This window comes from Anastrepha obliqua, chromosome 4, assembly GCF_027943255.1.
Source record: "Anastrepha obliqua isolate idAnaObli1 chromosome 4, idAnaObli1_1.0, whole genome shotgun sequence".
NCBI lineage: Eukaryota > Metazoa > Arthropoda > Insecta > Diptera > Tephritidae > Anastrepha > Anastrepha obliqua.
The window spans coordinates 117,380,858-117,394,643 of record NC_072895.1 but is presented as its reverse complement, the minus strand read 5'-3'; the positions used below and the strand labels follow the sequence as shown (position 1 = coordinate 117,394,643).

General features: G+C 38.2%; 2 protein-coding genes across 2 annotated transcripts; both read left to right on the top strand.

Moving 5' to 3' along the window:
- The first annotated feature begins 4,287 nt into the window (after positions 1 to 4,287).
- On the top strand, positions 4,288 to 7,583 carry LOC129244386 (general odorant-binding protein 56h-like). The gene is made up of 2 exons (XM_054882006.1): positions 4,288 to 4,344; positions 7,215 to 7,583. The coding sequence occupies exons 1-2, from the start codon at positions 4,288 to 4,290 to the stop codon at positions 7,581 to 7,583; spliced, it is 426 nt and encodes a 141-aa protein (XP_054737981.1).
- Positions 7,584 to 12,242: 4,659 nt separating this feature from the next.
- On the top strand, positions 12,243 to 12,930 carry LOC129245199 (general odorant-binding protein 56h-like). The gene is made up of 2 exons (XM_054883229.1): positions 12,243 to 12,332; positions 12,416 to 12,930. Exons 1-2 carry the CDS (start codon positions 12,279 to 12,281, stop codon positions 12,767 to 12,769), a joined length of 408 nt encoding a protein of 135 aa, XP_054739204.1. The 5' UTR covers positions 12,243 to 12,278; the 3' UTR covers positions 12,770 to 12,930.
- The last annotated feature ends 856 nt before the right edge of the window (positions 12,931 to 13,786 follow it).

The window sequence follows — 13,786 nt, the reverse complement described above, 5'->3', positions numbered from 1 at the left end:
AGCGATAAAATTATCTGCCACAGCTGAAGTGCGAATAAACTAATGCAAGCAGGTGATACAACAACTGTGTATATGTGTATATATATGTATGTGTGTATATATGTATGTGTGTATGTATGTATGTATATTTATTACTCCCAGTCGCCATTTTCTTTCAATTTATTTTAATAAATTACTCTATTCAATTAGTTTCACAGCTCATTAACATCTGTTGAGTTGACATGTCGGCAGCAACTGGGATTTGTTTGCTTGCTGCTTTTGTTTAATAAATTAATTGCAATCAGTTGCATATTGACACAATGGCGAATGTTAAGAGCAAACATCAACGAGAGAAAGAAGGCATAATTACGGCGCTTCTTCTTCAATTTAAGATAATTTTTTTCAGATAAGTCAAATGGCATCTTCAAGTTATTTATTTCAGATGCAATAAATTTAATACCAACTCAAAATATTTCCATATTTATGCAGTTCAAGTAAATTGAGTATAAACTCAAAATATTTCTATAGACTATACTGCCAGTGGATCAATCACAAGTGGATCTGTGGATCATCCATAGAGGAAGATGCCATTTCACTGGAGGCTGCAATAGCACAGTAATGAAATTTTCGAAATAGCACGTATTTTCAGTGCAACTCTTCCGGTAGCTGAAAAGCCTTAATAGGTTACCAAGATCCTGATATTGATATCCCATCATCTCCGCTGCAATCCCTCATAGTAATTGAGCTCTAAACCCAACTAAGCGAACGGGATTACGATACCATAGGCCACCCCCAGGAATGATAAAATAAAATGAAAAAAACAAGCATATCTTTTCCTTGACGTGGATGTAGATGAGGTCTGGGAGAAAACTTTTTAGGTAGTGTCAAAAGAGAGTAGATTTTCTAAAAAAGTTCAAAAGTTAGGTTATCTGCTTTATTTATAAGCAGTTAAAAAGGCCAGAAAATTGTTGATGAATAAATAAATGTAACCAAAAATTTAAAATTGCATCAACTCAACAGCTGATACTTTCTCTCCATTTCATCGAGAATCGAATAAAGGCTTACGTATTCATTCACAATCTTCAGAGTTCACTCAATCGTGGGCTACACCAGTGATCAGCACTTCTTGGCTCACTGAGCGCTTTTTCTCCAGCATATATTTCATGACAGAGAGGCGGAGAGCACAAACGACCATGTATGACCAGCGATCATACGCAGTTTACTAGAATGTATTAAATTCCTCTGAGCTTGACGGCTGATTTATCAATCACTGTTCCGGTATAATCTATCATCGCTGTCTGTTGTGTTCCACACTTTGCGCGTTCCCCAGCAATTATATCAATGAAAAACTTAGCATAAACCTGTAAACGTCCATCCTGATTCCGTTTATCAGAAACTACAAACAGAGCTTTGATTCGAACACCGAGATAGTGATTGATAACACCGAATATGTCAAATGACCGGTCACATTTCTTGGTAAGAAACTCAGTTTGAGTTCCTACTATTTCGAAACTAAAAGTAAACCCCTAGAACACTTGTTTTCCAGCACATGAAGGGTGAACTCAAAGCTGATATGATGGCTTAACAAGGTCCATAGGTCCTCTTAAGTTGAAGTCCGCAAACTTCAATAAGTATCCTAATAAATACTTGAGCTAAGTAAACTACAAAGGTTAGCTTGCCTTTCGGCCACAGGATGAACGAGAACTTGCGATTGAGCCTATTTCAGAATTTATTTTTCTCTACGCACCTTTATGCAAGTATTAGAACGCTATATGTGACGAGCCCTCTTGATTGGCGTGATAACCAGTTAAGCGATTTTAGTCGAACTTAATAAAGCGTAGCAATCGTTTCGTGCTAACGGGCGCCAGTTGGAAACACCAAGTGAAGCCAAGTCCTTTTCCACCTGATCATTCCAACACAGAGGAAGCCTTCCTCTGCTACCACCAGCTGGTACCGCATCGAATATTTTGATAGTCGGAGCGTTGGAACGGCAATTGCGAATATCTAATGGTAAATTATAGGAAGATATAAGAGAAATATGGGAATAAAACTCTGGGTTGGAAAGTGCTGGATTTCGGGTTCGATGGCTAAAGAAAACCTTTGAAGAAGGTTGAAGAAACTGAGTTCAACTGATTGATGAATAAAAGAGGGGTATAAACGGACCTGGTACTAAACTCTCTATCGCGATTCGCTGTACAGTGTTTCAGGCTGATTTTCTTGTAACCTGAAAATCTGATGGGGCAAACCGTATGCCCTAATCTACAGAAGATGAGCCTGTCAAATGAGAAATGATATCGAATATGTCCGGTGGAAGACAAGACGTCTAGACACATTTTACGTAAATGTCCAGCCTTGGCGCATATTAAAAATATTTGGAAAATCTAAAGTGTTTTATGTTCAAATTGCAAGTTGGTATGAGAAACAATTAAGAGTCTTGTTGCTTGATGAAAACACTTTCCATGTCGCTAGTGGTAATCAAGCGAGATTTGTTGGTGGGGCAAACTAAAAATATTAGAGGGAGCGTGGACGATTGCTAGACGTGCTATTGCATGCCGAGAGGTGTCCGCTGTTAGAAAAAATCTCTTCTATCAGTTTGGTGTTTCACGCGCACAGCGATTTTCGAGACCGGACACTGCCCTTTCAGCTATAGTTTAGTTGTGACAGCTGGCTCGCGGAAAGAGATGTTCTGACGAAGCAGATTGGGGACATCGCGCCGAGCAACATAATCAGTAAAACAAATACCTGGTAAAGAAATACATCGAGAACATACTACAAAAAACAGATAGTCCTCGACACAGTGCAACAAAGCGAAGACGCACAGATAGAGGCACAAGAAAACGAGCGTATAGCATGCAAGCTGGCTATGGTGGACCCAGACGTGGGGAATAGAATTGGTCCTTTATAGTTGCCGTTCTGGGTCCTCCCAGAACAGAAAGTAGTCCCGGGAAGGATGTCTTCCCAGATCGAGAAGAGGAATTGTTTTAGGGACTACACCACTCCGCGCCGTAGGCGACAATCTCTGTAAGTGGGAAGGCATTTTGAACCCTACAAAAAAAAAATATAAATAAACAGGACAAATTGTTAATTTTTCTTCCTGGTAGTGCAACAGCATGTCATAAAAAAAGAGGTCGGAAGAGGAGAAAAAATACTACGGGACTCAAACTGGCATCAGACTGTGAGGCTTTAAATGCAAAGTTCTAACTGAGAGAGTAAAACCTTAAGAGGTGCAAGCTCTTATAAACTTTCCTATTGTTCCCGTTGTTCCCTCTTACGGCCGTTCTCACATGGCTTTACTGATACCGAGGCCATCTGCTTAGGCTGGGGTTGTGCTCTAACAAGTTTTATCGCTTCCACCCGAACGACTCTTGCAAATCATCCCCAGAGGCAGTAAGACAACTGCTACTTGAATGTGATGTCATTCCAAGAAAAAGAAGAAATCGTCTCGATCTGACATTGATGGAAAAAATGCCCAAGCACTCTACTCAGCTGCCGCCTACGCAGTGGCCGTCGTAGCCGAATGGGTTGGAGCGTGATTACCATTCGGAATTCGCAGAGAGAACGTAAGTTCGAATCTCGGTGAAACATCAAAATTAAGAAAAACATTTTTCTAATAGCGTTCGCCCCTCGGCAGCCAATGGCAAACCTCAGAATGTATTTCTGCCATGAAAAAGCTCCTCATAAAAATAGGTATCTGCCGTTCGGAGTCGGCTTGAAACTGTAGGTCCCTCCATTTGTGGAACAACATCAAGACGCACACCACAAATAGGAGGAGGAGCTCGGCCAAACACCCAAAAGGGGTGTACGCGCCAATTATAATATATATAATATATATATACTCTACTCAGCTCAATATCCTCTTTGATTTCTTAAGTGAGCTGGGTTTGAATGAAGTATTAGGAGTAGCAGAGTTTACTGTGCCAACTTTATGCTCGACTCGTAAACCTCACACTCGTATCTATCTATCTTCTTCCTTTTCTTTTGCACAGATACCTCATTACTTATATTTGCTTGCGATCATTTAATTGCTTTCCGAAACCTATCACTTTCTCTCCCCAAAAATCTGCAAAATCAGCGCGTATTTTCTCTATCACAGCTGTTGGCCATAGTAAAGAAATTAATAATTGTAAAATCATATATGCTCTCCCGCTGGGATTATTTCCCCTCATTCGCTACCCTGCTGCTGAATTTGCTGACGCCCATTTTTCACAAAAAAAAACAATTATTTACAAAAATTCAAAAATAAATTTCGTTGGGTTTGCTAGCCTTGCAGAGCAACTCCAATTCTCACACTTTCCACAAACCACAAAAATGCGTCTGTTGCAACGTCATCATGTGATCAATAGCGCAGAGTTGGTGTTGCTGTTGGTGTGAACTCCAGCTGTGTTTTTGAGCCAACAAAATTTGGAGTCAGGACGCAGCCCACAGCAACTCAGGTAAGCGTCGCATGACCACATCACAAAATGCCAATACTTGCACACAATGCAATGCATTACAGCGCGCACACACACACTCATTACCGAACAATCTGAGGTTGTGCGTCATTTGCGCCAGCTGAGTATGCGCCCACATCCTTTTACAATTTGTTGTTTCTCTTATTGTTGTTTTGTTAATATGATTTCCTATTTTCCATCAGCTTTTCATTTTTTTCTAGTCGCTCGCTCCCTCACTGACCTTTAACAAATTAAAAGTGACGTGTGCCTTTGCCGCATTGTGGTTTAAATCGATTTTTCTTTTACTCTCGCCTTTTCAAATTCACACACACATGGACAAACGTAAATCTCTAGCAACAATAAAACAGTCTTTTATTTTATTGTTTGTTGGTCATTTACTGAGAAATTACAGACATATTTCGCTTTGAATAGTGGTGAGTCTATTTGGTTTTAAAAATTGTTATTTTTAAAATTCCAATATTTGAAATTTATTTTACCTGCTCATATTTCAATGGAAGTAATCATTTGTTGTTGGGTTTTAGTCAAAATACGTAAACAAAGAAATGGCCATTCAAAGTGGTATTTCAATTGCTTTGGCAGATTGTTAGTGGAATGAGCAATGAGCAGAGAGTGAGTAGACAAAATCAGGGAATGTAGAGTTGAACTATACAACAAATGCTAAATCGATTAACGGATTAAAAATGACTATTTCTGCTTTGAGTATTTCGGAAATATGGTTATGAAAGGTTTTTTCGACATTATTTTAATGTTTATTTGTACAAACATTTGGTTTGAGCTCTGGGTCCCTTTTGTCGCTATTGCCATTTTCAGCCATTTAAACATCCGAAAAATTCACTCTTTTGTGTTATTGTCTTTCTACAATTTTAATAACTGAATGGTATTACTCTCATTGTTATTATTATTCAAATATTTAAATAAAATTCAAAGTTCAAAACCGAAAAGTACCAGCTCAATGGAAACTTAGTGTAGCAATTCGAGTCTTTAAAAATGGAGATAAAAAGAAAGCTGAAAACTATAAGGGTATCAGCCCACTAGGATCAATGGCGCAGTTATTTACCAAAATTATTGCCACCGAAATAGCAAAAAACAGGAATGAACTAGAAATTGCAAATTGTAAAACAGCTCATGAAATCAACGTTAAAATTGTTCTAATGACAGTTCAATATATTGTTTATAAGCCATCAAAAGCATTTGCGTCTCAGTTTTGTTGAATTTTTTTTTTCTGTGATGAGATTGAAACGTAATAGTGTGATTGCGTTATATTTGGCTGGAAAATCACAGCCAGCCATTGTTCGTGAGTCCCCTCAAAGTGAATAAAATGTTTGTGTATCGCACTATAAAATGTTACAATGATACTGGTAGCATTGCAAAACGCTATGGAGGTGCACCAAAAAAAAAACCGCAACAACGCCAGAAATGTTTCGGAAACTGAAGGCTCGACTTGAACGAAATCGACGTCGAAGTGGAAGAAAAATGGCCAAAGAACTGAAAATATCGCAAGACAGCATTCGACGCATATTGAAAAATGAGCTCAAGGTCAAGGCTTACAAGTTCCAAAAAGCACACGATCTTTCAGCCCAGCAAAAAAAGTTCGGTGCGAAAGTGCAAAAGAGTTGTTGCGCTTGCACGAACGTGGCGAATTTCCTAACATTGTGTTTTCTGATGAAAAAAATTTCCCAATTGAGCAGTTCATAAACACTCAAGCACTCAAAACGATCGTGTTTACTTGACCGAACGCTCATACGAGAATTTGAGCCTGCGTATGACCACTCGAAGCAATTTCCCATCACAAACAATGGTTTGGGCCGTAGTGACCGCTGACGGACGCTCTCCAATCGTTTTTATCGAGCCTGGTGTCAAAGTGAATGCGACTTATTATCGGGAAAATGTTTTAGAAACTGCTTTAGAGCCGTGTACACGCAAACATTTCGGTCGTAGACCATGGACTCGGCACCGTCTCATAAAGCTAGTGTGAACCAAGAATGGTTAAAAAATCATGTTCCACACTTCATTTCGTCCACACAATGGCTTTCGAATTCGCCAGACGCAAATCCGATGGACTATTCCATCTGGTCCATTTTGGAGAGCAAGGTGAGGACTAAAAAATATGCCAGTATGGATACGCTGAAAAAAGCGATTATTTGAGAATGGGCCGAAATACCTCAAAATCACATTCGTGCAGCATGCAACTCATTTTTTGACCGTTTGAAGGCTATAGTCAAGGCAAAAAGTGGTCATATCGAGCTAAAGTGAATATATGTTAAAAGTGTAACCATTTTTGAACAAATTTGTCTTTGAAATCAATAAAAACTAATTTCACACAAAAAGTTATGGTGTTTCGAATATGTAACACTTCATCACAAAAAAACAGGCCGCCTATCTATCCAAATTTTGTGTCCCCCACTGTATTCGTCAATCTCACATTAAATACCAGACTGGTCAATAATAATGTTTTAAAATAATAATATTATCAAAAATTAATTATCTAACAACGAAAGTATGAAACAAGTTTTTTTGCTTTATAATCGAATGAATTAAGTTGTTACACAAAATTGGTCACTCATAATTTGTTTCCATAACCTGTAGACTTTTTACAACTTCCAAACTTTAGTATAAAAATGCCTCAAAAGTACACCGCCCTCAATGAATTCAATTCAGTCGCAACATGAAAGCTATTTTACTGTGCTTGATATCTTCGCTCTTGGTGGCAGTGCAGATATGTTAAAGAAAAGCGAAAAAACAACATTTTCTCCAATAAAAAAAATGCATTTTCACTTCTTTCAGGCTAAGTCGGCAATCATAGATGCAGCTACGCTGGAAATGCTCAATAACTGCCGCGAAGAGAACAACGTGTCCGAAAAAGAATTAGGTCAGTACATGGCTAATAAATTGGATGCCGCTGATTCCACACACAATTTTAAGTGTTTCGTCAAGTGTACAATCGAAAAGTTTGGTTTCTATAAAAATAATATGCTGGATGAGGTATTGGCCACCAAATTTATTATGGATAATGCCAAGGATAAGCAATCGAATGTGGAGTCTGTCAAGGATGTTATAAAAAAATGTAACCAGATGAAAGGGGCCGATGCTTGTGACACAGCCAGTCAGATTGTATCGTGTTTCGTTAAAGCGGAGTTGAAAGTTTTCCAATAAGCAAAAATAGCACTTTTTAAACTGTAAAATTTATATATTTAAATTTGAAATAAAAATGAAATAAATTTTAAATAAAAATAAACTGATTTTTAAATAAAAATAAATTTATAAAAAAAATATTAGAGTAAAGCCGGGTATTGTGGCCACCATTTTACCTTGATATTAATTTCTGTCAAAATAATCGTAATGAAAAAGCGATCTTTTTTCCTTTCTAACAGCTATTGAATTATCTTTACATTTTATTGCATATACCCTAATATAATCGTTTTCGTCTGATAATATAGAAAAACTGAAACCACCTTAAAAGTTGATGAAAAGAAAAATGGTGGGTAATGTGGTCCAGTGTATTCAGGTAAAGTGAGCTACTATATAAAATCACCAAAAACAGTTGTAAGAGTTAATAATAAGTCAATGAATTTATTTATATATATTTTTTTTAATATTTATTAATGACCTTCTTGGTTGACTATTTGAAAAAAAATTATTAACCTTAGGTAAATATAAATCCACATTCTGTATAACAGATGGTGGCAATTTCTGATTCTCATACTCTTGCTCAAGTAAAAAAATCTTTACATTTTCTTTTGTGAACCCATTGCTCTGTTAAAAGACGTTCCCGTTGGTGAGCGAAAACTAAGCTCATTTTTTGTGCCTGCGTAGGAATCCATGCAGCCAACTTTTCCTTGCAAATTGCTTAAAGACCGGAAATTTGTTTGGCACTTTGGCAATTCCGTCAATTGACACGCCAGGAAACGAATATCGAGTCTTGTGAGGCCGCAAAGTCCTGATTCTATTTCTAATGTATATTTTGCAAGGTCTTTTTTCTGTGGCTTCGTCCAGTATTGGCTTACGTCCAAGTAGGGTTTTTAAAAGCAGGTTAGGCGATGCATTACTGCCATTCTTTACAATGTAAAACGAGGCACATCAAAAGTCTTTGATACAAAAAGTGTGCCCATCTCCTCATTCCTAACAGCTACAATGGCGTTTTTCATCGTACCGGGGTCCCATTTCCTTATTTCTCCATTTTTGGCATGTCTAAATATGTATAATTGGGAAATACAAAATAGGAAAATTAACGAGAATTAGAAAAATATTAAGGGAGTAATGTGGGCTACTAGAAGCTGACTAGCCCACATTAGAAAAAAGTACTACAAACTTTAAATAGTTTACAAGGAGTTTCTTACCGCATTAAAAAAAAACAGAATAGTTTTATAATTCTATCTGAACTTTCACACACTAAAAATAATCACTTGCTAAAAAATACCATTAATTTTACACGCCACTGAAAAACAAATCGAGTGCACTTCACAAAATATTTTGATCAACTGCTCATCAGTAAAGAGTCCAATTGAAAAGACGAGAAGCGTAAAACATCCGTTATAGGAATGTTGAAGTTCATAAGCAATCTTTCTAGTGCATGTTCGTTATTATGAAAAATACAGACGTTGACCACATTACCCGAATAGCCCACAATGCCTGATCTTACTCTAAACTTTTACAGGCACATTTATTAAAAATCTAAAAATGCAGTATTTCTCACTGACTATGAAAAACAAATAGATGTTAAACAAATGAATTAAAAATAAATTAAACCTATAATTTACCTATTTTGCTTTAATGTAGGTAGACATATTTTAAAGCTTGCAAAGAAATAATTTGAGAGAATACTTAGAGACCAGTTAAACAATTCATATAGTAACACTTTGAAGTAGTACTTTGTGGAAGAAACTTTTAGGCCAGCAGGCTTTCGAATCGAATTAAATTCCCTCAAAGTTCTAAAAACCGGAGCATTCCAAGAATAATTAGCTTTAACCATCCCTTCACTGAGGAATATTGAAATTAATTTTCATGAGCAGCGATGAGGAGTCAATCACTCCACTTATCAAATGGAAAACGAAAGTTAGGGCGAGGATAATCTCTTTAATATTAAGTGTTTTTAGAAAAATGAGCAAGCGCCGACTCTTATAGGAGGGAATTCGATCAAGCATAATGGACAAAGGCTATCTGGGCAAGTTGAAGCCTACTAATGTATATTAACAAACATAATATGATCTCCAAATAAAGATGACATATTTCAGGTATATAACAGCTTAAAAATATAATATATGGATCAACAAAGTCCGAACAAATCGTCAAGTAAAAGCAGAATATGACTTAGTAATGCTGTAATTTAATGTCTTTGAAAAGAGAATTTAGAATCAAATGCCAGACCAAGATCAAAAAATTTACTTGGATTAGATAATCTAGAACCACCAATGCAGTAGGAAGCAGTCAGTATAAGATAAATTTAAGGAATACAGGGTGATGGTGAACATATCCAGATGTTATAGCAACTATTCAGTGCTCCAAATGGTTGAATAGATGGGCAACGTAGAACTCTCTGTTGACCTTTGACCGATTCTTTTCGAGCATTTCCCAGAGCACCACGCCCTCCCAGTCCCACCAAACACAGGCATGATCTTCTTTGGATGAAGATCCGACTCGACGCTCGGCTTGGCGTGCTAACCGGCGCCAGTTGGACAGACCAAGTGAAGCCAAGTCCTTCTCCACCTGATCTTTCCAACGCAGAGGGGGCCTTCCTCTTCTTCTACTACCGCCACCTGGTACCGCATCGAATAATTTCAGAGCCAGAGAGTTTGTATCCATTCGGACGTTATAACTCAGCCAGCGTAGCCACTGGATCTTTATTCGCTGCTTTATGTCTATGTCATCGTAAAGCCGATACAGTTTATCGTTCCATCGCCTGCGATATTCGCCGTTGACAACGTGCAAAGGTCCAAAAATCTTACGCAGAATCTTTCTCTCCAACACTCCAAGCGTCGCTTCATTGGATGTTGTCATCGTCCAAGCATCTGCGTCATACGTTAGGACGGGCATGATGAGAGCCTTGTAGAGTGTTAGTTTTTTTCGTCGAGAGAGGACTTTACTACTCTGTTGCTTACTTAGTCCAAAGTAGCACTTGTTGGCAAGAGAGATTCTACGTTGGATTTCAAGGCTGCCATTGTCAACAGTGGCGTGGGCGCCTATACGCGAGTGCGCCGACTGTTTGTTTGATGACAGGAGGTAGTTCGTTTTGTCCTCGTTCAGCTGGTGGCTCGTTTGGACCCCCCCCCCCCCCCCCCCCCACTCCTTTTTTTGCTTCATATTGATGTACAGGCATCATTTCTCCTCTCCCATGACGATTCGGTGCACAAAGCGCTGTTTTAGACCGCGTGTTGCTCGATGTGGGGCGAGATACTGAGAAGCACTTAGAAAGTGACTTTCTTCGTTTTTTTTCATTGAGCTTGTGAAGCGCCCAGGCTCCCAGGCTCCCAATTTTTTGGTAAATCCGATTGAATGAATATGATTGGGAACAGTTTTATGATCGCAGCTCATTTTTCCCACCAATTTACTACTGGTTTGGCGAACTTTTCCTTCAAAAGTGATTTGGGACGTTCTTCATTGAATTCAGAATGCCTTCTGGTGCAGGGCGTGTCATCGACGTCGAGCTCGCCATTTTTGAACTTTTCAAAACATTTCTGTGCCATGTAGACTCACCTATTGCACCTTCTCCACACACGTCGCAAGTGTCCGGGATTGCTTCGGCACCTTTTTAACCTCGATGAAAATCAAAGAAGAGCAGATCTCGGAAATGTTGATTTTTGCCTCCTGGGTATTCTATTTCTAAGCCTCAAAACTAATAAAAAATTATATATTATATATATATGTAATTGGCGCGTACACCCTTTTTGGGTGTTTGGCCGAGTTCCTCCTCCTATTTGTGGTGTGCGCCTTGATGTTGTTCTCCAAATGGAGGGACCTACAGTTTCAAGCCGACTCCGAACGGCAGATACCTATTTTTATGAGGAGCTTTTTCGTGGCAGAAATACACTCGGAGGTTTGCCATTGCCTGCCGAAGGGCGACCGCTATTAGAAAAATGTTTTTCTTAATTTTGGTGTTTTCACCGAGATTCTAACCGACGTTCTCTCTGTGAATTCCGAATGGTAGTCGCGCACCAACTCATTCGGCTACGGCGGCCGCCTTAAATTAAAAATTAAATAATTCAAAAATACAATAAACAGAGTTTTGTAGAGCTGAAACAGTTCTATCGAATGAATACTTACCCTTTGCCAAACAGCAAACAAATTTTTTATAAAATAAAAGAAAATATAAAAACGCTATGAACTCATTCCCCGACCCAATAGTACTTTTTGGGAAAAAATACAGAAATTAAAATTAAAAAATTAAGTAAAAATTACATAATCAGATAATTTGCCAATTAAATTTAGTTTAATATCGAAAATGATTTCGCGCACTAATAACAAAAGAAATCCATCGCGCTGCCGGATGAATCAGCTCAGAGTTTTGCTAATTAATAAACAAAAACTGTCCTAATAGACAAATTACCTAATAATTATTTAGCCGAATGCATTGAATAAAAACAATGTAGCAAAAAACAAAATAATAAGCGGATCAATTTTTAGCTCGATGTGTGCAAATTGGTTGAAAAATTAGAACTCTGACGAACGCAGAATATTGCGCATAATAAAAATAATAGCTGCCCATCCGCTCATGAATCCCGATAGAGCAAAAAAAAGTAGCTAAACAATAACTTTTGTTTCCCACTTATAAATTTCGCGCATTTGGTTAGTCAATTCAGTGATATTTTGCAATTCATTCTGCACACAAGTGCCTACGCCTCCGCTGCTATAAAAATGCGAACTCTATACCTTTTCACCGTACTCGCTGCCTTTGTCACCGTTCTAATGGTAAGTTTTTAAAATTTACCAGTCAAATATACCTGTCACGTAGCTTCAGCTGCTCTTACATCCAAATGTTTATTCCGCAACAGTGTCAATTACAAGCCGATATGGAGAAATTACACAAGCTCTGCATGAATGAGACGAATCTTACAGAAGCGGAGATCAAACAATTTTTTGGGAATGGCATGAAAGCCAGCGATGCCAAGGATAATATGAAATGTCACACGAAATGTTTGATGGAGAAGCAAGGCATCATCAAGGATGGCATTTACGTGCCTAGTGTAGCGATCAAGCAACTCATGCTGTTTCCCGCATTAAAGGGGCATGAAACGGAAGTTACGCAGGCTGTGAATAATTGCAAAAATGAAAAAGGCGCCAACACATGTGATACAGCTTTTAAGATTACTATGTGCATTAAGGAGTTTAAATCTCATGCCCCATGAGAATTGACCTTTCACAGAAAGATTTGCTAATTTTTTATGTGCTTGAAATTAACCGCTTCAAGTAACTTGGATACAAATAATATTTTTGGTATGAGGGGTATTTATAAAAAAAATGAATTAAAAAAATTTTATATAATAAATGTGTATGGTTCCTGATAATAGATCCAGCTTTGAATTGAAATGTAAACTGTAACGAAAACATTTTTTGTCAGTGCAGCTTGAAGTATTTTAAGCAGAGTAAAACACATTTTGAGCGCTGTTTTATTACTAATGGAATAAAGCGCTTTGTTCCAAGGATGGTAGATTGCCATCGTTGGCCGTCCGCTATGGTGAAAAACAAAATTGTGATAGTAACTTCGGCTGCCACATCATCGAGGACTCGACGGCAGAGTTCTGCCCGCTCATTTCACATGTATTCACACACTCGTCCACTCAGTCGTTGTTCGCACGGCAACGAAGTAGCCAGTTAATGGTCTGACATTGGCCACACCTCTGAAATATATTCATCATGGAGTAGTTTAGACACAGTAGGAGTGAGGTGAGTACGATTGGCGAAAAATGTTATCACAGTTTTTGGGTTGCAAAAAAGATTTTGTTGATTGGTTACCTTGAGAATATATATATATGAGCGATTTTTAAATCGATCCGCCCTAATATATATATATATATATATATATATATATAATTGGCGCGTACACCCTTTTTGGGTATTTGGCCGAGCTCCTCTTCCTATTTGTGCCATGCGTTTTGATATTGTCCCGCAAATGGAAGCACCTATAGTTTTAAGCCGCCTCCGAACGGCAAATATTTTTTGTGAAGAGCCTTTTTATGGCAGAAATACACTCGGAGGTTTGCCATTGCCTGCCGAGGAGCGACCGCTATTAGAAAAAACGTTTTCTTCATTTTGGTCTTTCACCGAGATTCGAACCTACGTTCTCTCTGTGAATTCCGAATGGTAGTCACGCACCAACCCATTCGGCTACAGCGCCCCACCTTGAGAATAGTGTGGCAACTAAC